The sequence below is a fragment of the Ictidomys tridecemlineatus genome, chromosome 4 (genome assembly GCF_052094955.1).
Source record: "Ictidomys tridecemlineatus isolate mIctTri1 chromosome 4, mIctTri1.hap1, whole genome shotgun sequence".
NCBI classification, from domain to species: Eukaryota; Metazoa; Chordata; class Mammalia; order Rodentia; family Sciuridae; genus Ictidomys; species Ictidomys tridecemlineatus.
The window spans coordinates 840146-860616 of NC_135480.1; the positions used below are offsets into that span (position 1 = coordinate 840146).

Sequence of the window (20471 nt, forward strand, 5' to 3'; positions counted from 1 at the left end):
GGGTCCACGGGCCCTTACTATGGCGTTTGAAAGACCAGTGTCCATTGAAGTAGTTTCGGACTCTTCCGAGGGGACCTCTGGTCTGGATGGGCTGCTGATGGTCTGTGTAGTTGGTGTGGGAGGTGGGGTGGACAGTGTGGAACTCACAGAGGTAAGTGAGGTCCAGGGACCTGTAGGAATGGGAAACAGGATGGTGTCTTTTGGGGGCAGGTGTGAGAGGTGAAAGGAGGTGTGGACAGTGGTGGAGACAGACGTGGTGTTTGGAGACTGAGAGGTCTGTGGAGTTTGTGTCCTGGTGTGTGTGGTAGAGGAGGTCTGGACCCCAGAGCTCTTAGTTAGTGTATTGTTGGGTGTGGTTGTGATGTTCGTGGACAGAGATGAGGTGTTTTGTGGTTGTGTGGAGGAGGTGAGGTGTGTCAGGGAGGCAGGGGACGTTGTGGCACTCATGAAGGACCTGTGGGAGGCACTGGTGGACGTAGTCTTCAGTGGTGAGGTGTAGGAGGGTCCAGGGGCCCTTACTATGGTGTTTGAAAGACCAGTGTCCATTGAACTAGTTTCGGACTCTTCCGAGGGGACCTCTGGTCTGGATGGGCTGCTGATGGTCTGTGTAGTTGGTGTGGGAGGTGGGGTGGACATTGTGGAACTCACAGAGGTAAGTGAGGTCCAGGGACCTGTAGGAATGGGAAACAGGATGGTGTTTTGTAGGGGCAGGTCTGAGAGGTGAAAGGAGGTGTGGACAGTGGTGGAGACAGACGTGGTGTTTGGAGACTGAGAGGTCTGTGGGGTTTGTGTCCTGGTGTGAGTGGTAGAGGAGGTCTGGGCCCCAGGGCTCTTAGTTTGTGTATTGTTGGGTGTGGTTGTCATGTTGGTGGACAGAGATGAGGTGTTTTGAGGTTGTGCGGAGGAGGTGAGGTGTGTCAGGGAGGCAGGGGACGTTGTGGGACTCATGAAGGACCTGTGGGAGGCACTCGTGGACGTAGTCTTCAGGGGTGAGGTGTAGGAGGGTCCAGGGGCCCTTACTATGGCATTTGAAAAACCAGTGTCCATTGAACTAGTTTGGGACTCTTCCGAGGGGACCTCTGGTCTGGATGGGCTGCTGATGGTCTGTGTAGTTGGTGTGGGAGGTGGGGTGGACAGTGTGGAACTCACAGAGGTAAGTGAGGTCCAGGGAACTGTAGGAATGGGAAACAGGATGGTGTCTTTTAGGGGCAGGTCTGAGAGGTGAAATGAGGTGTGGAGGATGGTGGAGGCAGACGTGGTGTTTGGAGACTGAGAGGTCTGTGGGTTTTGTGTCCTGGTGTGAGTGGTAGAGGAGGTCTGGACCCCAGGGCTCTTAGTTAGTGTATTGTTGGGTGTGGTTGTGATGTTCGTGGACAGAGATGAGGTGTTTTGTGGTTGTGTGGAGGAGGTGATGTGTGTCAGGGAGGCAGGGGACGTTGTGGCACTCATGAAGGACCTGTGGGAGGCACTCGTGGACGTAGTCTTCAGGGGTGAGGTGTAGGAGGGTCCAGGGGCCCTTACTATGGCGTTTGAAAGACCAGTGTCCATTGAAGTAGTTTCGGACTCTTCCGAGGGGACCTCTGGTCTGGATGGGCTGCTGATGGTCTGTGTAGTTGGTGTGGGAGGTGGGGTGGACATTGTGGAACTCACAGAGGTAAGTGAGGTCCAGGGACCTGTAGGAATGGGAAACAGGATGGTGTTTTGTAGGGGCAGGTCTGAGAGGTGAAAGGAGGTGTGGACAGTGGTGGAGACAGACGTGGTGTTTGGAGACTTAGAGGTCTGTGGGGTTTGTGTCCTGGTGTGAGTGGTAGAGGAGGTCTGGACCCCAGGGCTCTTAGTTAGTGTATTGTTGGGTGTGGTTGTGATGTTCGTGGACAGAGATGAGGTGTTTTGTGGTTGTGTGGAGGAGGTGAGGTGTGTCAGGGAGGCAGGGGACGTTGTGGCACTCATGAAGGACCTGTGGGAGGCACTCGTGGACGTAGTCTTCAGGGGTGAGGTGTAGGAGGGTCCAGGGGCCCTTACTATGGCGTTTGAAAGACCAGTGTCCATTGAACTAGTTTGGGACTCTTCCGAGGGGACCTCTGGTCTGGATGGGCTGCTGATGGTCTGTGTAGTTGGTGTGGGAGGTGGGGTGGACAGTGTGGAACTCACAGAGGTAAGTGAGGTCCAGGGACCTGTAGGAATGGGAAACAGGATGGTGTCTTTTGGGGGCAGGTGTGAGAGGTGAAAGGAGGTGTGGACAGTGGTGGAGACAGACGTGGTGTTTGGAGACTGAGAGGTCTGTGGGGTTTGTGTCCTGGTGTGAGTGGTAGAGGAGGTCTGGGCCCCAGGGCTCTTAGTTTGTGTATTGTTGGGTGTGGTTGTCATGTTGGTGGACAGAGATGAGGTGTTTTGAGGTTGTGTGGAGGAGGTGAGGTGTGTCAGGGAGGCAGGGGACGTTGTGGCACTCATGAAGGACCTGTGGGAGGCACTGGTGGACGTATTCTTCAGTGGTGAGGTGTACGAGGGTCCAGGGGCCCTTACTGTGGCATTTGAAAGACGAGTGTCCATTGAACTAGTTTCGGACTCTTCCGAGGGGACCTCTGGTCTGGATGGGCTGCTGATGGTCTGTGTAGTTGGTGTGGGAGGTGGGGTGGACAGTGTGGAACTCACAGAGGTAAGTGAGGTCCAGGGACCTGTAGGAATGGGAAACAGGATGGTGTTTTGTAGGGGCAGGTCTGAGAGGTGAAAGGAGGTGTGGACAGTGGTGGAGACAGAGGTGGTATTTGGAGACTGAGAGGTCTGTGGGTTTTGTGTCCTGGTGTGTGTGGTAGAGGAGGTCTGGACCCCAGGGCTCTTAGTTAGTGTATTGTTGGGTGTGGTTGTGATGTTGGTGGACAGAGATAAGGTGTTTTGAGGTTGTGCGGAGGAGGTGAGGTGTGCCAGGGAGGCAGGGGACGTTGTGGGACTCATGAAGGACCTGTGGGAGGCAATGGTGGACGTAGTCTTCAGGGGTGAGGTGTAGGAGGGTCCAGGGGCCCTTACTATGGCGTTTGAAAGACCAGTGTCCATTGAACTAGTTTCGGACTCTTCCGAGGGGACCTCTGGTCTGGATGGGCTGCTGATGGTCTGTGTAGTTGGTGTGGGAGGTGGGGTGGACAGTGTGGAACTCACAGAGGTAAGTGAGGTCCAGGGACCTGTAGGAATGGGAAACAGGATGGTGTTTTGTAGGGGCAGGTCTGAGAGGTGAAAGGAGGTGTGGACAGTGGTGGAGACAGACGTGGTGTTTGGAGACTGAGAGGTCTGTGGGGTTTGTGTCCTGGTGTGAGTGGTAGAGGAGGTCTGGGCCCCAGGGCTCTTAGTTTGTGTATTGTTGGGTGTGGTTGTGATGTTGGTGGACATAGATGAGGTGTTTTGTGGTTGTTTGGAGGAAGTGATGTGTGTCAGGGAGGCAGGGGACGTTGTGGCACTGATGAAGGACCTGTGGGAGGCACTCGTGGACGTAGTCTTCAGTGGTGAGGTGTAGGAGGGTCCAGGGGCCCTTACTATGGCGTTTGAAAGACGAGTGTCCATTGAACTAGTTTCGGACTTTTCCGAGGGGACCTCTGGTCTGGATGGGCTGCTGATGGTCTGTGTAGTTGGTGTGGGAGGTGGGGTGGACAGTGTGGAACTCACAGAGGTAAGTGAGGTCCAGGGACCTGTAGGAATGGGAAACAGGATGGTGTCTTTTAGGGGCAGGTGTGAGAGGTGCAAGGAGGTGTGGACAGTGGTGGAGGAAGACGTGGTGTTTGGAGACTGAGAGGTCTGTGGGGTTTGTGTCCTGGTGTGAGTGGTAGAGGAGGTCTGGGCCCCAGGGCTCTTAGTTAGTGTATTGTTGGGTGTGGTTGTCATGTTGGTGGACAGAGATGAGGTGTTTTGAGGTTGTGTGGAGGAGGTGATGTGTGTCAGGGAGGCAGGGGACGTTGTGGCACTGATGAAGGACCTGTGGGAGGCACTGGTGGACGTAGTCTTCAGTGGTGAGGTGTACGAGAGCCCAGGGGCTCTTACTATGGCGTTTGAAAGACCAGTGTCCATTGAACTAGTTTCGGACTCTTCCGAGGGGACCTCTGGTCTGGATGGGCTGCTGATGGTCTGTTTAGTTGGTGTGGGAGGTGGGGTGGACATTGTGGAACTCACAGAGGTAAGTGAGGTCCAGGGAACTGTAGGAATGGGAAACAGGATGGTGTCTTTTAGGGGCAGGTCTGAGAGGTGAAATGAGGTGTGGAGGATGGTGGAGGCAGACGTGGTGTTTGGAGACTGAGAGGTCTGTGGGGTTTGTGTCCTGGTGTGTGTGGTAGAGGAGGTCTGGACCCCAGGGCTCTTAGTTAGTGTATTGTTGGGTGTGGTTGTGATGTTCGTGGACAGAGATGAGGTGTTTTGTGGTTGTGCGGAGGAGGTGATGTGTGTCAGGGAGGCAGGGGACGTTGTGGCACTGATGAAGGACCTGTGGGAGGCACTCGTGGACGTAGTCTTCAGTGGTGAGGTGTAGGAGGGTCCAGGGGCCCTTACTATGGCGTTTGAAAGACCAGTGTCCATTGAACTAGTTTCGGACTCTTCCGAGGGGACCTCTGGTCTGGATGGGCTGCTGATGGTCTGTGTAGTTGGTGTGGGAGGTGGGGTGGACAGTGTGGAACTCACAGAGGTAAGTGAGGTCCAGGGACCTGTAGGAATGGGAAACAGGATGGTGTCTTTTGGGGGCAGGTGTGAGAGGTGAAAGGAGGTGTGGACAGTGGTGGAGACAGACGTGGTGTTTGGAGACTGAGAGGTCTGTGGGGTTTGTGTCCTGGTGTGAGTGGTAGAGGAGGTCTGGGCCCCAGGGCTCTTAGTTTGTGTATTGTTGGGTGTGGTTGCGATGTTGGTGGACAGACATGAGGTGTTTTGTGGTTGTGTGGAGGAGGTGAGGTGTGTCAGGGAGGCAGGGGACGTTGTGGGACTCATGAAGGACCTGTGGGAGGCACTGGTAGACGTAGTCTTCAGTGGTGAGGTGTACGAGGGTCCAGGGGCCCTTACTATGGCGTTTGAAAGACCAGTGTCCATTGAACTAGTTTCGGACTCTTCCGAGGAGACCTCTGGCCTGGATGGGCTGCTGAGGCTCTGAGGAGTTGGTGTGAGACAACGGGTGGACAGTGGGGAAGCCCGAGAGGTCAGTGATGTCTGGGCACCGGGTGGAGTTGGATATGCGCTGGTGATCTGGACGGATGTTCCTGGGAGGGGAACGGAAGGGTGGGCCGTGTTGGAGGCAGACGCGGTGTTTGAAGACTGCGAGGTCCGTGAGGTTTGTGTACTGGTGTGAGTGGCAGAGGAGGTGTGGGCCACCGGGGTCCCCGTTTGTGTATTGGTGGGTGTGGGTGTGATGTTGGTGGACAGGGGTGATGTGGGTTTGGGATGTGGGGAGGAGGAAAGGTGTGACAGGGAGGCAGGGGAGGTTGTGGAAGTGAGGAAGGACCTGTGGGAGGCACTGGTAGCCGTAGTGATCAGGGGAGAGGTGTAGGTGGGTCCAGTGGCCCTGACCACTGTGGTTGAAAGGGTGGGGGTCACTGAACTTGTGTCTGAGTTTTTAGAGGGGACCACTTCGCTGGGTGGGCTTATATGGCTAAGAGAAGTTTGTGTTGGAGAGGGGGTGGACAGTGTGGAGCCTAGAGCGGTCAGCGGCATCCTGAGACCAGTGGTCGTGTGAAACCCCCCTGTGAGGGTGTTTGAACTGTGCGGAGCGGCTGAGGTCACCGTGTTGGCCGTGTGCCGTGTGTTGATGGTGGTTCCATGTGGTTTGATGGAGGAGGCTGTGTTTTCTGTCCCGAGACTGGATGTGGCTGCTGTGGAGGGTTCTGTGTCATCGGCTTCTTGCTGTGGCGATGTTGTTCTGAGAGCACCCGGTGGCTGTGTGCTGCTGGTCCCAGGACTGCTGGTCGTTGTGAGCATTCCCTGGGGGGTTGGTGTCTCTGTGGATCAGGACAGGTGTCACCATTCAGTCCTCAACCCCAGCCTCCTGCTCTGTCTGGGGGCATGTCCCTGAGGGCTCGCTGGTGGGTGTTTGTGTTCGGTTTGTGTGACCCTGAGCACCTTTCCTGGTCACCTGTCTCTTTCTCTGGACCTCTGTGTTGGCTTGGAGGTGTGGTCCGTGTGTCCCCGTGGGTCTGCCGTCCTAAATGTGGCCCTCCTGTACCTTTTCGCAGTTCCCATGTCTGTGGGCGTCTTTCTGGCTCTGCCCCCTCCTCTCTGCCTCTGTCCTCTGTCCCCTTGGGCTCGCTGTCCCTTGTTCTTGGACTTGCCTTTCTGCTCTCTCAGGGTGTGGCCCACCTGTGGCACCCTGTGACACGTGTGGCTGTGGGCAGCTGACCTCCCGGCCACCACTCACCTGGGCTGGGAAGTGTTCCTGGTCTTGAGCTTGGTGGGGCCTCCGTGGTTCTGGCTGTTGACTGAGCTGTGGACTTTGTGCCTTGGCTCTCGGGAGCTGCTGTGGCCTGTGTTATGGCTTCCGTCACCGTCAGTCCTGTGGGTGTCGACCTCCGTGTGGCTGTGAGGTCAGAGGTGGCTGCTGTCATTGGAGGTGATTTTGCCTAGCACTGCCACCCAGAGTGTCATCTGGTGTTCCCACCTGCATCTCATAGGCTTGTGCCTGAGTCCCTGCCCCTGTCCCTTGTGGAGTCTCCTTGGAGGAGCCCTGGCCTCTTGCCTCCCCCGGCCTTGCTCTTATGTCTTCCATCTCACTTCTGGAAATGATGGCCTCGTGGCAGTGGCCATAGGTCACGGGGGCTCTCTCTCTGCCTACTTTTGGTCAGCTGGGTGGACTAACGCTCTGTCCCCTCATAGTCCCAGGCAGCAGGAGGTCTGCTGTGTGTGGAGAGGTGGGACGCAGATGATACCCCTCCCCACACCCGCCAGACACTCCAGTGTCCCCTCCATGTTACCGCCTGAGGAGAGTGCCGATGGCATCCGTGTGGTCAAGAGTGTCCAGTCCTCAGTGGAGGCAGGGGTTGAGGGTTGGGCAGTGGGGTACGTAGCTATGGGTAGGGAGCTAGGCCCAGGGCTGGTGGTCCTGGAGGCCCCTGTGCTGGGCTGGACTTCTGTGGGTGGTGCACCTGCGTGGGGCAGACCTGCCCTCATGCACAGGCAGGGGCAGACCTGCACCCCCTTGAGTCTCGCCTTTTCCTGCCACCCAGCCCCATGGCCCCTGGGCTGGAGGGATGGAGTGTCAGGCCCAGGGGACGGCTGAGCCTCTGATGGCAGCATGGGCTCCGGGTGGGTCTTTTTGGGTGACTTACTGTTGAGTCCCTGCCTCATGCTCAGTGGCCGGTCCAGCAAGGGCTGAGTGGGCAGGACTATGGAGGTAAATTTTGCCCGCCCTCCCCCTGGGGACCTGGGGTTCACACTCGTGTTCCCTGCCCCCTCCCCTGCTGGGCTAGTGTGTGGGCTCTCTGTTGGAGCCAGAAAGTCCCAGCCAGCACGCCACACCCTGTGGCAGCCAGTGAGCGCAGTCACCTGTGGTCGGCAGCAGCGGCAGGGTGGTGTTGGATGGCACTGTAAGAGGAGGGTGGTCAGATGCCACTGCCCGTGTGGCCCCCAGTCCTCGCCCAGGGGTTCCTTGAGCAGGGCCAGGCAGAGTTGTGTGCTCTTGGTGGCAGGGGCAGGGGAATGCAACCCCGGGCAGGGCGCTGAGCGGCCCGTCTCCTCCCGCCCTCCCTCCCTCTGCTCAGCGGGCTTGGAGAAGCAAGCTGTTCGGCTGCTGGGGCCCAGTGGTATCTCTTGCTGAATGAATTAGATTCCCAGGAAGATTCCCACTGGGCTCCCCAATACCCTGTCAGGCCTGGGGGCTCTGCTCTGAGCTGGAGCTGGGTGAGGACGTCGTCTGTGGAGGAGACGGGGCCAGAGGCGTCTCGTGCTGTCCCTGTCTCTGCTGACTACAGCCACACTGCCTGTCTGTGGGAGTCTCAATACCTCAAGGGGCAGGGCCCTGAGGAGTGGGTGCTGGGGCTGGACAGCAGCTTGTGAGGGGCCTGGAGCACCAGGGCATCCCACATCTGTGGCCGGCAGACACACTGCCTGCCTGCGGCTGGACTTACTGCAGGGCACACAGGTCCCCGTGCGGTGGTCGAAGTACTCATCCTGGGAGCAGTTGTAGCAGCCTAGGGCAAAGAAGGGCCAGGCTCAGCACCAGCTGGCACCCAGCTCCCTGCCACCAGCAGGGTCCCCTGTGGCTCGACCCCTGCCTTCCTCTCACTTCACTCCCAGCTCGGAAACCCCCTTCCTGGGTACCAGGGCTCTGTCCTGGTGGCCACCTCGCTCTGGCCCTGGCCGAGCTGGCTCCCCTCCTGTCCCCTTCCCCTCCTGTCCCCTTCCCCTCCTGGGCTCTTCCCCTCTTGTCCCCTACCAGGCTGTGCCTGAGTGTCTTACTTCCTGGCCTGGTTTTCACGACACTCTGGCCAGAGTGGATGTCAGAGCAGTTTGTTTTCTGTGAGGCCCTGTCCCTAATCCCGCTCTGGGCCTGGGCATTGCTGAGTGAGCGTGTGTGTGGTGAATCCGTGACTGTGAGCAGGAGTGCGTGAAAGGCCAGGTGGAAGGGAGGAGACTGTGGGTGAAGGAGGCTGTGGGTGCCTGAAGGTGCGGTTTGGTGTGCGAGTGGGTGTGTGAGTATGAGCGTGCAAATAATTGTGTGTGTGTGTCAGTGATGAGTGCACACATGAGGAAACAAGGTGCCTGTGCCCCCACCTTCGACATTCGTGTCTGGGAAGCTGTCCAGGCGGCCAGGGCAGAGGCAGGGCTGGTAGTGCCACGTGCAGTTGGCCTCCTGCGTGTACTGGAACTTGCCGTCGCCCACCTGCGAGTGGGTGTTGTAGAAGTCGCAGTAGATGGCTGGAGGAAAGGCAGTGGTCAGGCCACGTGGGAGGTCTGGGTTCGGGCCGGGCATGGCCCTGCAGGACTCAGGGCTACTGGGGGTGGGGCAGGGCACTCACGGCAGAAGTCTGGGGCCCTCCAGTCCACGCACACGCCCTTGTCCAGGCAGGCCTTGGCGTAGGCGGCCACTGCGTCACACAGGCACTCACAGTCCCCACCCTTGTCGCACAGGCAGGCGTCCCGCACGCAGGCCTCGTAGTAGGGCATGCGGTAGACCTGCAGGGCCAGGGCCAGGCCTGTCTGTGCCGCTGCAGACCCGTGCTCAGCCACCCTGCCCTGCAGGCCTGCCCAGGTCAGTGCTGCAGAGGCTCGGCTGAGGCCACGAGGGAGGATTCTGATGGGCACTCCTGCTCCCAGAGACCGCCCCTGGGCCAGGGTCCCCCCGACCTGCCCCGTCCCCCTGGGCCAGGGTCCCCCGACCTGCCCCGTGCCTGTGCTCTTGGCTTAGCATCTGCAGCCCTGAGCTCCTGGCCTCAGCAACTTTTCGCTGGCCCCTGGGCCATGAGGACCCTCCTTTCTGTGCTTGCTAAGCCTGAGAACCCGAGTGTCCGGGTCCTGACCCTGGGCAGCCCCAGGTCTCCTCCCCTGACCAGGCTGCAGAGCGGGCTTTCCACCTGAATTCTGCTGACACTGTCGGAGGCCACCACCCTCTTCTGGAGGGCAGAGGCCTGGGGTGCTGCTAAGCACCCTGTAGCAGTCGGACCTCAGTGCAGGGCTCCTGTCTTGGATGATGGGTTCTGCCCTCTCCATGTCCACCCCCCAACTGTGGGAGGACTTTGGCTTCTCCACTCTGGGCCAGGGTGGGTCATGAGCCCTGGGCGCTGAGGGCTGTGCCCAAGGGCCCACCTTGCTGTGGCAGGCTGTGAAGGTCTGGCTGTGGATGATGCTGCACTTGCGCTCTGCCCAGGGGCGGCGGAAGGGGTTGAGGCTGCAGGGGTCTTCTGCGTAGCTCGCATCGCTGCACAGCGGGCTCTCTTTCCATGAGTTCACGAATTCCAACTCGTTGGACGCCACGTACTTGCTGCGTGTCTCAAAGTCATCCTTCATGTTCCCGTTGCAGTTGCCACACAAGCCACAGAGGGCGTCCTGCGGGACTCTGTGTCAGGCAGGGAGCGTGCGGCCTTCCTGATCCACCCCACCCTGAGACCACAGGGCTCTGGCTGGACCAGGGTTGTGTCTGGCCAGCGTGGCAGGTACCTGGGAGGCGCGATGGACCCTGATGGAGACGCTCATGTGCTTGTTCCAGACCAGCGTCATGTTGAGCCGGTTGGGGATATCTACGTCCAGAACCAGGTTCAAGGAGCTGGGCTTCACCAGCACGTGCACCTGGGAGTTCTCCCCGCTGATGGAGTAGTTTCTGTCTGCCATCGTGATAGTCAGGCCCTGTGGAGACAGGGCTGTCACTGGCTGCCTGCTGGTTGGCCTCCGTGGTACCTGGGGCTGCCCCAGGACTGAGTGTATAAGGCAAGGCTGACCAAGTCCATCAAGGACTTGGGCAGGGGCACCTGCTGGGAGTCAGCCCCAGGCAGAAGGTTCCAGTGAGTATGGGAACAGGCTGGGACCCCCCATCTGCCCAGGTGATTCCCTGGAAGGAGGTGGTGGTCATCAGCCACTAGTGCAGAACATCAAGATGCCCACTTGGTGAATGGTTTCTGGGGGCAATGGGCACGCCCTCCTCCCTCCCTGTCATGCAGGTGAGGAGGGGGTGGGGAGGGGGGGCTGCACAACAAAGATGGGACCCGAGGGTCCTGGACAGGAGGGCCTAGCTGTGTGATGGGCCCAGCCTCCTCCTGCCCTATGGGGGTCCCGCCGCTCACGCCCAGGAGGATCTGGATGGCTCGGGAGCAGGTTGCCCCTGACTTCCCGCAGACGACATTCTCCACCAGGATCTTGAAGCTGGGCTGGGAGTTGGCACCACAGTCATCCTGCAGGGATGAGGGTGCTGAGCAGGAGCCCTGGGTGCCCGGCCCAGCCCAGTCCCTGTTGCCTGGCTCCTGGGGTCCTGGCAGTTACCGTGGCCAGAGTGTACTTGCAGTTGCCATTAAAGACGAAGCGCTGCCCATCGAAAGTGATTATGTGGCCCTCCCCGTAGAGAGTGCAGGTAGATGGGCAATGGGCACTCTGCTGGCAGGTCCACTTCCCCTGTGAGCAGGTGCTGTGGAGAGGGCAGGGTGGGGTGCTGAGGCAGCTCTCTTCCCACATGTGGTGAGGTCCCTGGGGTTCTTGGAGGCCTCGGGCACCCTGCCTCTGGGGACCTCAGCTCTGGGCATCCCATTCCTGGACACTCCACCCCTGGGTCCCCCACCCTGGGTGCCCCTTGTCTGTCCAGATGGTCCCAGGGACCTGGGCTTCAAGGGTGAGCTGTGGCTTACCAGTTCTTGCAGTCGGTGCGGAGCACAGCACCCCCGGGGTAGGAGACCCCCGCAAAGTCACAGGGGCACTGCCCGGGGAGCACACACTGCCCACTGGTATCCTCGTAGAACCCCTCAGGACAGACGCAGCCAGGCTCACACTTAGTGGGCACCTGGAGGGGGCTGGGTCAGCATCGCCTGGAGGGCAGCCCCAGCCTGCCGCCCCAGCCCTGTCCTCCTTCCCAGGCACTTCCGTGAATCCTGCGGGTTCTTGGTAGAGCCACTTCTCTAAGGGAAGGTTCCATGCTGCCTGCCTGAGGCTGCCCTGGCCCGGGGCCTGAGCGCCCAGTGCCCCAGCCTGGCCCTGCCCTCACAGAGCCCTGCAGGTGAGCATGCTCATCCAGCTGCTTGGCCACAGAGTTACTCTTGACCCCTGACCCACAGCCCACACTTGCAGTTGGGACAGACAGAGATAGAGACAGAGGGGTGAGGGCAGAGCAGCCTCCTGGGCCTGTGACCACCCTCTCCAGGCCCCTGAGCTGCTTCTCACTGCCACTTACACAGGTGATGCCGGTGGCCAGCATCTGGCACGTGGGGGCACATGCGGCCCCAAACTTGTCCTCTGAGGACTGGCTGCAGGACTGGAATGTCTTGGGGGCTGGGCAGGAAGCTGCAGGAGTGGAGAGTGGGGTTAGGGTCTCAGAGGAGGGAGGCCAGGGGTGCCTCTGGGTCCCCCGTTGGGTGGCTTCTCCTCTGTACGTACCCAAGAACACCTGCGATTGCCCTGGGCAGCTCAGCCGTCCATTGATGCAGTGGCTATAAGAAAGAGGCTGCATGAGGCTGCGTGGGCCTGCGCCCCATGCCCCACACCCCCAGGCCCAATCCGTACCAGATGATGCCGTTGACCATGGTGGACTGGCCGGCCAGGATGAACTTGTGACTCTCCAGCAGGCAGGGGCACTGGGCCTTGCGCACACACTCATTCCTGTGGTCCAGGTAGGTGCCGTCAGGGCAGTTACAGCCATCCACGGGCACTGCGCTGGGGTGGCACTCCACCTCGCGGTTGGACAGGGATAGGCAGGTGTGGTCACAGGCCTGGCTCTGCTGGCTGAAGGTGCGGTTGCCGGTGCAAGGGATGGCTGCAGGGAGCTGGGGTCAGGCCCTCCGCATGGCAGCTGGGGCCTGTGGTCTGGGCCGTGCTGCCCACTGGCCAGGGGGGCGGCCAGGCAGAAGCGGCCTGGGACTCCATGTCCTAGCCACCCCCGACTCCACCCCCTGGCCTGCTGCACTCACTGCAGTTGTCCACGCTGTCCCTCCAGTCCCCGAGCAGCACGGCCTGGGAGGAGCAGGCGTGCACGTACGCGCCCAGGGCTGCGCAGATGTGCGGGAAGGTCTCCTCATAGTTGCAGGCCTGGTACACGCACCTCTGCGGGAAGAGCCAGCCGTGGCGGGCCATGGCACCTCCTCTCCCTGGCCATGGCCCCAGGTGCCCAGGACTGTGTTGCCTCCCCAGGTGCCTGTAGGCCCACCTTGTAGAAAGGCTTGGGGTCCAGCACAGCGTGGCACTTCTCGAACACACCATCCTTCTTTAGCAGCACCGAGCAGTGAGTCTCTGCGTACATCTCTAGGACGACAGACTGGCCGTGGGTCCTGTGTCCCCTCCCCAGCCCCAGGCCTGGGAGGTAGGGCAGGTGGACTCACTGTTGAGCTGGCTCATGGAGCAGGGGTCAATCTCCCGTTCCAGGGCAGCCGGGCAGTTCCCTGCCCGCCAGGAGTCCACGAAGAGCGCAGCTGTGCCCTCGTCAATGCCTGCGCTGCTTGTGAACTCATCGGTCGTGTTCCCGTTGAAGTTGCCACAGAGCCCTGCGCGGCAGACCGTGAGGGCCAAGCCCCACCTGCCCTTCCTGTGCCCCCTTGCACCCCAGCAGTGTCCTGCTGTGCCCCCATGACAGGCTACTGGCCTCAGGTGGCCACACTCCTGTGGGCTCCCTGCATGTGCAGGGCCAGTGCCAGCCTCTCGTGTGTCCTTCCCCACCTGGCCAAGGCAGGGGTGGGGGCTCACCTCTGGTCTGGCCTCTGAATTGCGGCCCGAGGGTGATGTACACCTGGAAGACGGGCTGACGCTGGACCACGATCTCTAGCCCGAAGGTGGTGGCCATCTGGAGGTGGGTAGATGTCTGTCTGAAGATGGTGATGTTGCCTGCAAGGGCAGGTGCTCAGCAGGCTGTCAGGCCTGCCCCCAGAGGCGTGGCCCAGGAGGCCCTGGAGTTGGGCAGGGACATACGGGTCTGGTAGGGGAGCCACTTGGTGTCTCCATTGTTGGTCACCTCATCCTCGGAGATTACAATCTTGTCCTGGAGGGAGGGCAGCCTGCATCAGGGAGGGCTGAGAGCAGGCAAGAGCTGGGCCCACCTCTGTTTGTGGGGGTAGCCATACCTGCCCGGACAGGTAGATGATGGCGACCAGCGACGTCTCTGAGTGTGAGTAGCCCGACTTGTCATACACGGCCATGAGCGTGCCCTTGTTGGGAAGCTGGGGGCTCTGTGGGGGGCCAGGTTGCTCAGGGGTGGAGGGACCACACCTTCCCCACCAGCCCTGAAGCCCGTCCTACCTGGAGGAGGATGTAGGTGCAGGTGCCGTGGAAGCGGTAGGGCCTGGCATCGAATGTGGTGACGAAGGAGCCGCCTTCCAGAGAGCAGTGGCCCGGGCACGGCTGCCCTGTGCACGTCCAGTGGCCCATGGTGCACTGGCTGCGGGGCCACAGGGGGTGACCCTGTCAGTGGCCTTCCTCCCCTGTGTTCCAGGCCAGCAGGGGCCCTCCCCAGTACTCACCAGCTTTGGCAGGCAGCCCTCACGACCTCCCCAGGGCTGTAGGCGACTCCGTTGAGCAGGCAGGGGCACTGGCTGACCGGCACACAGGTGTGGTTGTTGGAGAGGTCATTGAGTACCATTCCTGCCAGAAAGTGGCTTCTTGGGCTTGGGTGGGACTGACCTCATCCCACCCTCCCGCTGGATGCTCCCTCCCTGGCCGTCCTGCGCAGGCCTTGCTGGTCCTTACCAAGGTGCAGGCCCAGGTGAGGGGCAGGCCTGGCGAGTCTCGGATGCATAACTGCCTCAGGCCCACCTGAAAGCCCAACTATCCGCAGCAGTTCTGGGACCCCCTGACCCCCACCCCTGGGCCGCACTCACGCCTATGGGTTTGCAAGTGTGGGTTCCTAGGTCCGTAGGAGCTGTGAGGTCTGGGGCTGGGCAGAGGGGCCCTGGGATTGGGGCTCCAACTGCAGAAAGTCTGTGCTCAAGTCAGGCAGGGTGTGTTGTCCCTTCTCAGGGCTCATCTCCAAGTGTCGGGGACAGTGGGAGCCAGCACCTGCCTCACCTTTGGGGCAGAAGCAGCCAAAGGTGCAGGGGCTGGAGCAGCTGTGCTGTGGGTTAGAGCAGGTCCTGATGCAGGCCGTGCCACACTCCTGATACACCTGGTTGGCTGGGCACTGGCCCACGGCTAGGAGGCACAGGGTCTGTGAGAGGCCTCACCCCAGCCAGCAGCCCAGACCCCACCCAGGAGGGGGCCTTCCTGTGGCTCCCCCAGCCCCGCCCCATCCTGCCGGGACTCACAGCAGAGGCCGGGGCCCCGCCAGTTGCTGACAGGCCTGTGTGCCATGCTGCACCGGCGGGAGTACTCTGACAGAGTGGCACAGCTGCAGTTCTGCTGGCCCGGCTGGGCACATGTAGCCATGTCCACCTGGCAGCTCAGCACCAAGGGCTTCTTGGGCACATCGCACTCAGGGGACACCTGGGTCAGCAGCTCGGTGCAGATCCCGACCTGGGCAGCAGACCACTCAGGGTCACACAGGCCAGGGCACCTCCCACACCATGCCTGGGGCTTGGAAGGTGGGATTGTTGGCTCCAAGACCCCCATCAGACCCCTTGAGGGTTGGCTTCAGCATGGCCCCAGGGCCTGGCCACCCCACATACATGTGTGGCCTGCAGGACGGGGGGCCTGGGGATGGCCTCAAAGGTGCAGATCTCGTTGGGGTCATCCAGCTTCTGGAGTGCAGCGTACTTGTAGGGCTCCAGGAGTGTGCCTAGGGCATGGGGTGGGGGTCAACACCTGGGGGTCTAGCCAAGTGGGCTTGGGTCCCCACAGCCCTGCCTGCCCCTCCCCACCTACCATCCTCGCTCAGAAACTCATTGTCCGTCTTCCCGTCGAAGTTCCCACACAGCCCACACATCTGGCCCATGTACTTCCTCTCCACCAGAACCTGCAGGGTGGGTGCTGCTGGGCCCCATGGGGTGCAGGAGGGGCTTCTGCCCAGCCGGCCGGGCCACTCACTCCTGCTCCCCGGGCCCCCACCATCCCCACACCTTGTTCCCCCTCGGGGGTTCTACCTCTTGCTGGATCCTCCTTATTTTTAAGTGGGGAAACAGCTACCAAGAAAACCTAGATCCAGTCCAGGTTACTGGCCAGGGGTCAGTGTGCCTGGCAGAAAGGGCCTGGCTGTAGCCAATTAGGGTCAGAGCAGGTTGAGACCCCTGCCCAAGGAGGGCAGCTCCTCCTGAGACCTGTACCTTGGGCCCGTGTGCCCCTGCCCAGGCCCCCAGTCCTCACCATGAGGTGGGCGTCTGGGCCCCACATGACCACCAGCTCTAGCTCCACCTGCTTGGCCACCAGCTGCACACTCTGGCCGTAGGGTGTGATTTGGAGCCCCTGGCTGGTGTAGGGCAGGCTGACCACCCTGTGGATGAGAGCAGTCAGTGTCTGCCCCAACTGCCCGGGTGGCCCCATGGCTCACCTGACATCCTTGGGGCCAGGATCCCCAGCCCCTGACTACCTGGCTTAGCCCCTTGGCTCACCCGATGTCCTTGATGGAGACCGTCGTCTTATTCACGGTGACGACGGAGGACCCTAGCTCCACAATGATCCGAGAGATGTTCCCGTCCGCCCCTCGCCGCAGCTGGATGCTGAAGGTAGGTGAGGCACCCTTGCAGCTGGCCGCAAAGATGTAGTTGCAGGTCCCCAGGAAGTCGTAGGCGTGGTGGTCAAAGGTGGAGAAGTGGCCATCCCCCCATGAGGAACACCAGCCCTTTTCCAGGGCTGCAGAGAGAAGGGCAATTTGCAGCTCATGGCCCCACTGAGGACCCTGGGAGCCCACACGGGGAGGGGTGTAGCTTTCTGGGTGTGTTGGAAGCCTCCCCCCACACCGTGGACACTGTCTCCCAGGCTGCTGGCCTGGGGCTGGGCTCCACCCCCCGTCCCGGGCCTTACTGGACTGTAGGCTTCCCTCAGCATTGGGGTCAGTGGTATTTCCAGTCGTGGGGTCTGTAAGACAGGAGGCCGCTGCTCAGCCCCCCCTGCAGTGGGCTCACCCAGGGGGTCTTGGCAGGGGGAGGCTGCGGGGGGTGGTGCAGCTGCCCAGGGCATCAGCCTTGGCTCCAGACTGAGCCGTGGCTCTTCTGAGGCTTGGGGCTTTTCTGGGAGCCCCAGGCGAGGGCGTGCAGTGGCCTGGGCCCTGTCACACAGGCTGTGCTCTGGTGAGCCTGCCTGTGTGGTACATGAGTGAAGCCTGCACTCTGGGCAGAGGCCTGGTAGCAAAGGAAGCAGTGTCCAGACCTGTGCCCTGTGGTCAGTGCCAGCCCCCACGCCAGCCCTGTTGGCTGTGCCCAGCACTGTCCTCCCAGGACCCAGGGAGCACTCAGCTTGTGGGCAGCACAGCAGCCCTGAGGAGGATGGGGTGGGGGATGCCAGCCTGAGCCTGGCTTCTGGGTGGCCTGCACCAGTCCTGTCCCTTCCTGCTGTCCTCTCCTCTCAGTTCATCTCTGCAGTGTTAGCTCAACTTGTCTTCATGGAGCCCCTGTTCTGGGCCCATGACCCAGCCAGGGGCACAGGGCAGGAGTGCTCCCATGGACCAGTCCTGGGCAGGAGATTGCTCATGCATGCACACAGTGCCGCAGAAGCTGCCGGCCACCATGAGCAGATGGAAGGGTGGCCAGCCTGTGCTGGGTGGGGAGAGGCTACCACCACTGGGGAAGGGTGACCTTCTGAGGAGGTGACCTCTGAGCAGAGCTGGGTGCTCTGGTGCCCAGTGACTCCTGGGGGGACTCTCTGTCTTGTGGGAGGCAGAAGTGGAGCAGCCAGCAGGGCAGCCCTGGGCAACCAGTTCTGGGCCTCAGGGCAGAGCAGCCCCCAGGCATGGCTCTCTGGCATCCTCTGGCCAGGACACTTGCTGGCCTGTCTGCCAGGCTTCCCTCACCACTTGCTGCCCAGACAAGTTGGGCCCCTCCTGTGTGTCTGCAGACAGAGAGAACAGGACACAGAGATTTCTGGGCAGCTGGGGTGGGGTGGCCGCTGGAGCTGGTGGGCGAGGCCAGGAGGGTGGGCATGGGGTGTTCTGGGAAGCAGGTGATGAGGGTGGAGATAGAGCGGGTTGTCCCCTGAACCCTCTGCCTGGCTACATCCTGCTGTTCCTAGCACGACTCCTGGTGTCCCTGTGGGGAGCCACATCCAGCTCTGTGAACCGCCCAGGGGCTGAGCGAGGGCCAAGTCTGCCCTCCTGGGGCTCTGAGCTCATCCGTCTTCCTGACTCTTTCCTGCCTGGCAGCCTCCAAGACAGCCCCCTGGGTTGATCCTGGACTGGCAACTGTGACCAGGGAGATGCCCAAATAGCATGGGTCATGGTGACCACGGAGTAGGGAAGCTGGGAAGATGGCCAGCCTATCTCCTGCAGGCTGTGAGGGTGCCCTCCCTGTGGGTTTGCCTCCTGGCTCCCAACCCCTTTCCTCCCTCATCAAGGGGCAGGTTGACGCACATTCTTCCCTCCTCCCCCACCCCGCACCTTGGGGACCTGGCCCTCCTGTGGCTCCCTTGGGCCATGGCAGTATCTAAATGCCGGCTGGGCAGTCCAGGTGCTCCTGGGCCTGACCCTGCCTTGGCTCCCCCCTGCTGAGTAGCTGGGTGCACACAGTGCATCCCTGAGACAGCTCAGGGGGGTTCCCTTCTTCCCACTCCCCACCTGGAGCCCTACCCCAGGTTCTGCCAAGCTCTGGGAGGTGACATGGCCCCTCCCATTGCTGCTAGTCACCTCCAGAGTGTGTGCATCTCTGGCATCCCCGGGAGCTGAGCTGGGTGGCTGAGGGTGGTGTGGCTGAGGCTTGAGCAGAGGCACCTAGCCACAGAGGCTGTCTGGCCCTAGGGACTGAGCCTCAGCCTGGGGGAGTCCTCTGGCTGGCAGGAGCGCAGGTTTGAGTGCCTGGAGAGTGGACAGGCTGGGCGCGTGTGGGCCCACTCATGCTGGCCCGGCCCTGAAGGTGGTTTTCGGCTGCAGTAGCATGTGCCTGCCTTCGCCTGTGGGTCTGAGGCTCATGCTGGGATCAGGCTGGTGCCCACTCCTCACCCATCCCCGCCCTAGGTCCTGGTCTTCCCTTCCAGGGTGCCCCAGGGACAGCATCTCTTGAAGGTAGGGGACCTTGGTCGGTGTGCACTGGGCAAAACCCTCTGTGACTCAGTCCTCTACCTTTCAGATGGACGGTGACGTCTGGGTCCACCCTAACCTTGTATGGTGCCAATGGCAAAGGCTCAGTTCTCACCCCCTCTTTGCCCGAGACCTGTGTCTGGCTCCATGGCCCCCAGCCCCTCATTGTTATGTCTGCCAGGTCCCTGTCCCTATCTGTGGGTGGCTCCGCTCCCCTGCCAAGCCCCTCCTTTCACCAGGCGCCAGCCTCACTGAGCCTCTGTCTCTGACGACCTGGCGCTGACCCCAGAGGTCCCTTGGAAGAAACTCAGGAGGCCGTCGGTGCTGTGGACTCTCCTTCCAGGGACTTTCTGTGCTTCCTGCCGACTGACCCGACGCCAGGCCCCAAGGCATGTGGGGTGGCTGGTCTGCCACCCCCAGGCTTTCTCAGCCCTGGGCAGGTCACGGGGCGGCAGGAGCACTCACTGTTCCTGTGCACGCGTGGCCCCGCCTGCCACCCCTGCCTGGCCTGGGCTAACTGGCTGACTCACAGGCCTCCCTCAGCCCCAGGTCCCATGACCTGCTGTCTGACCTCATGCTCTGCCCACTGGGGGGGCTCCCCAGCCCAGCCCTCCCCTCCTAGACCCCATCTGGGCTCTTCCACCCCACACCTTCTCCTGCCAGGTGTGCTGGGTGAGGGGGGCAGGGGTCCCAGACGACCTGACTGGAGCCCTGGCCCCTCACTGTGGGGCTCAGCACTGCCCCTGGCATGACAGATGAGGCCTGGTCAGTGGGGATGGGGCTCCTGGGAGCAGGGAGTCACACTGACCAGTGCTTTGGCCCCAGGCTGGGCACAGCCCCAAGGGTGCCCTCTGTCTAGCTGTTGTCCACCCCCAGCAGGCTCCCAGCTGCTGCTGAAGGGCAGTGGTCGAGTCAGGCAGTGGACAGGCAGCTCCCCACATGTACAAAAGGGGAAACCGAGGCAGGGGCCCATTCTGCGGTCTGTCCTGTTCTCCTGGCCATGAGCCTCCCTGATGGAGGGACTTGTGTCCCTGCCCTCCACACCTGCTGGCTACCCTCAGGCCCCAGAGACCAGGGCTGAGTTGAGAGCGGGAGGGTGACAGACTGACCTGTCTGGAGCTGCTGTGTTTCAGGTCCCACATTCCTGGAGGGGCTGTGCCCAAGGGACCCCTGTCTTGTTCCTGCACCCTCCCTGGCCATTGTGCCCAGCTCCCCAGGAGGTGGACAGAACCCAGTGGCATGTGGGCCCGTGGGGAGGCAGCACCTGCAGACCTGGCTCCTCCTGCTCCCATTTATCAGCACCTGCAGGTCAGTCCACCTCGGCAGAGTCAGCCAGGCAAGAGGACCTGGGAACTCGCCCACGTGTAGGGCCCGTGGGGCGCCAGCCCTCTGGCGGGTCTGCCTGCCCCCACTCACCTGTGCTGAGCAGGGCTCCCCCGTGGGGCAGCAGCAGCAGCAGCCAGAGCCCCAGCATGGTGTCGCCGCTGGAGAGGAACTGCTGGCCGGGCACCTCTGCTGGGCTCCCAGCCGTCCTGCCACTGCCAGCGCTGCACCTGAGTGCCAGTCCCACATGCTTTATGTAGGGGTGGTGGCCCTGCCCCTGTTGCGCCACCGGTGCCCCACACTCTGCCGTAATTGCCACTGCTGACCGGGCACACAGTGGCCAAACAGGATCTCAGCCTCCACTTTATCAGCACCTGACCTTTCTTGGAAAATTCTGCAGCGGCCGGCCGCAGCCCGTTAT

At 61.4% G+C, this 20471-nt stretch overlaps 1 protein-coding gene across 1 annotated transcript; it reads right to left on the reverse strand.

The window, feature by feature from the left end:
• Positions 1 to 550: 550 nt before the first annotated feature.
• On the reverse strand, positions 551 to 20201 carry LOC101967357 (uncharacterized). The gene is made up of 31 exons (XM_078048865.1): positions 20144 to 20201; positions 16525 to 16578; positions 16113 to 16353; positions 15868 to 15994; positions 15430 to 15520; positions 15234 to 15343; positions 14874 to 15081; positions 14638 to 14760; positions 14094 to 14214; positions 13873 to 14011; positions 13698 to 13802; positions 13546 to 13615; positions 13324 to 13461; positions 12963 to 13124; positions 12791 to 12885; positions 12555 to 12687; positions 12151 to 12400; positions 12025 to 12077; positions 11822 to 11931; positions 11283 to 11434; positions 10924 to 11065; positions 10728 to 10835; positions 10108 to 10293; positions 9757 to 9996; positions 8970 to 9126; positions 8725 to 8868; positions 7929 to 8141; positions 6374 to 6532; positions 2960 to 5957; positions 1470 to 1673; positions 551 to 671 (listed from the first exon to the last, which is right to left on the reverse strand). Exons 1-31 carry the CDS (start codon positions 20199 to 20201, stop codon positions 551 to 553), a joined length of 7212 nt encoding a protein of 2403 aa, XP_077904991.1.
• Positions 20202 to 20471: the final 270 nt, after the last annotated feature.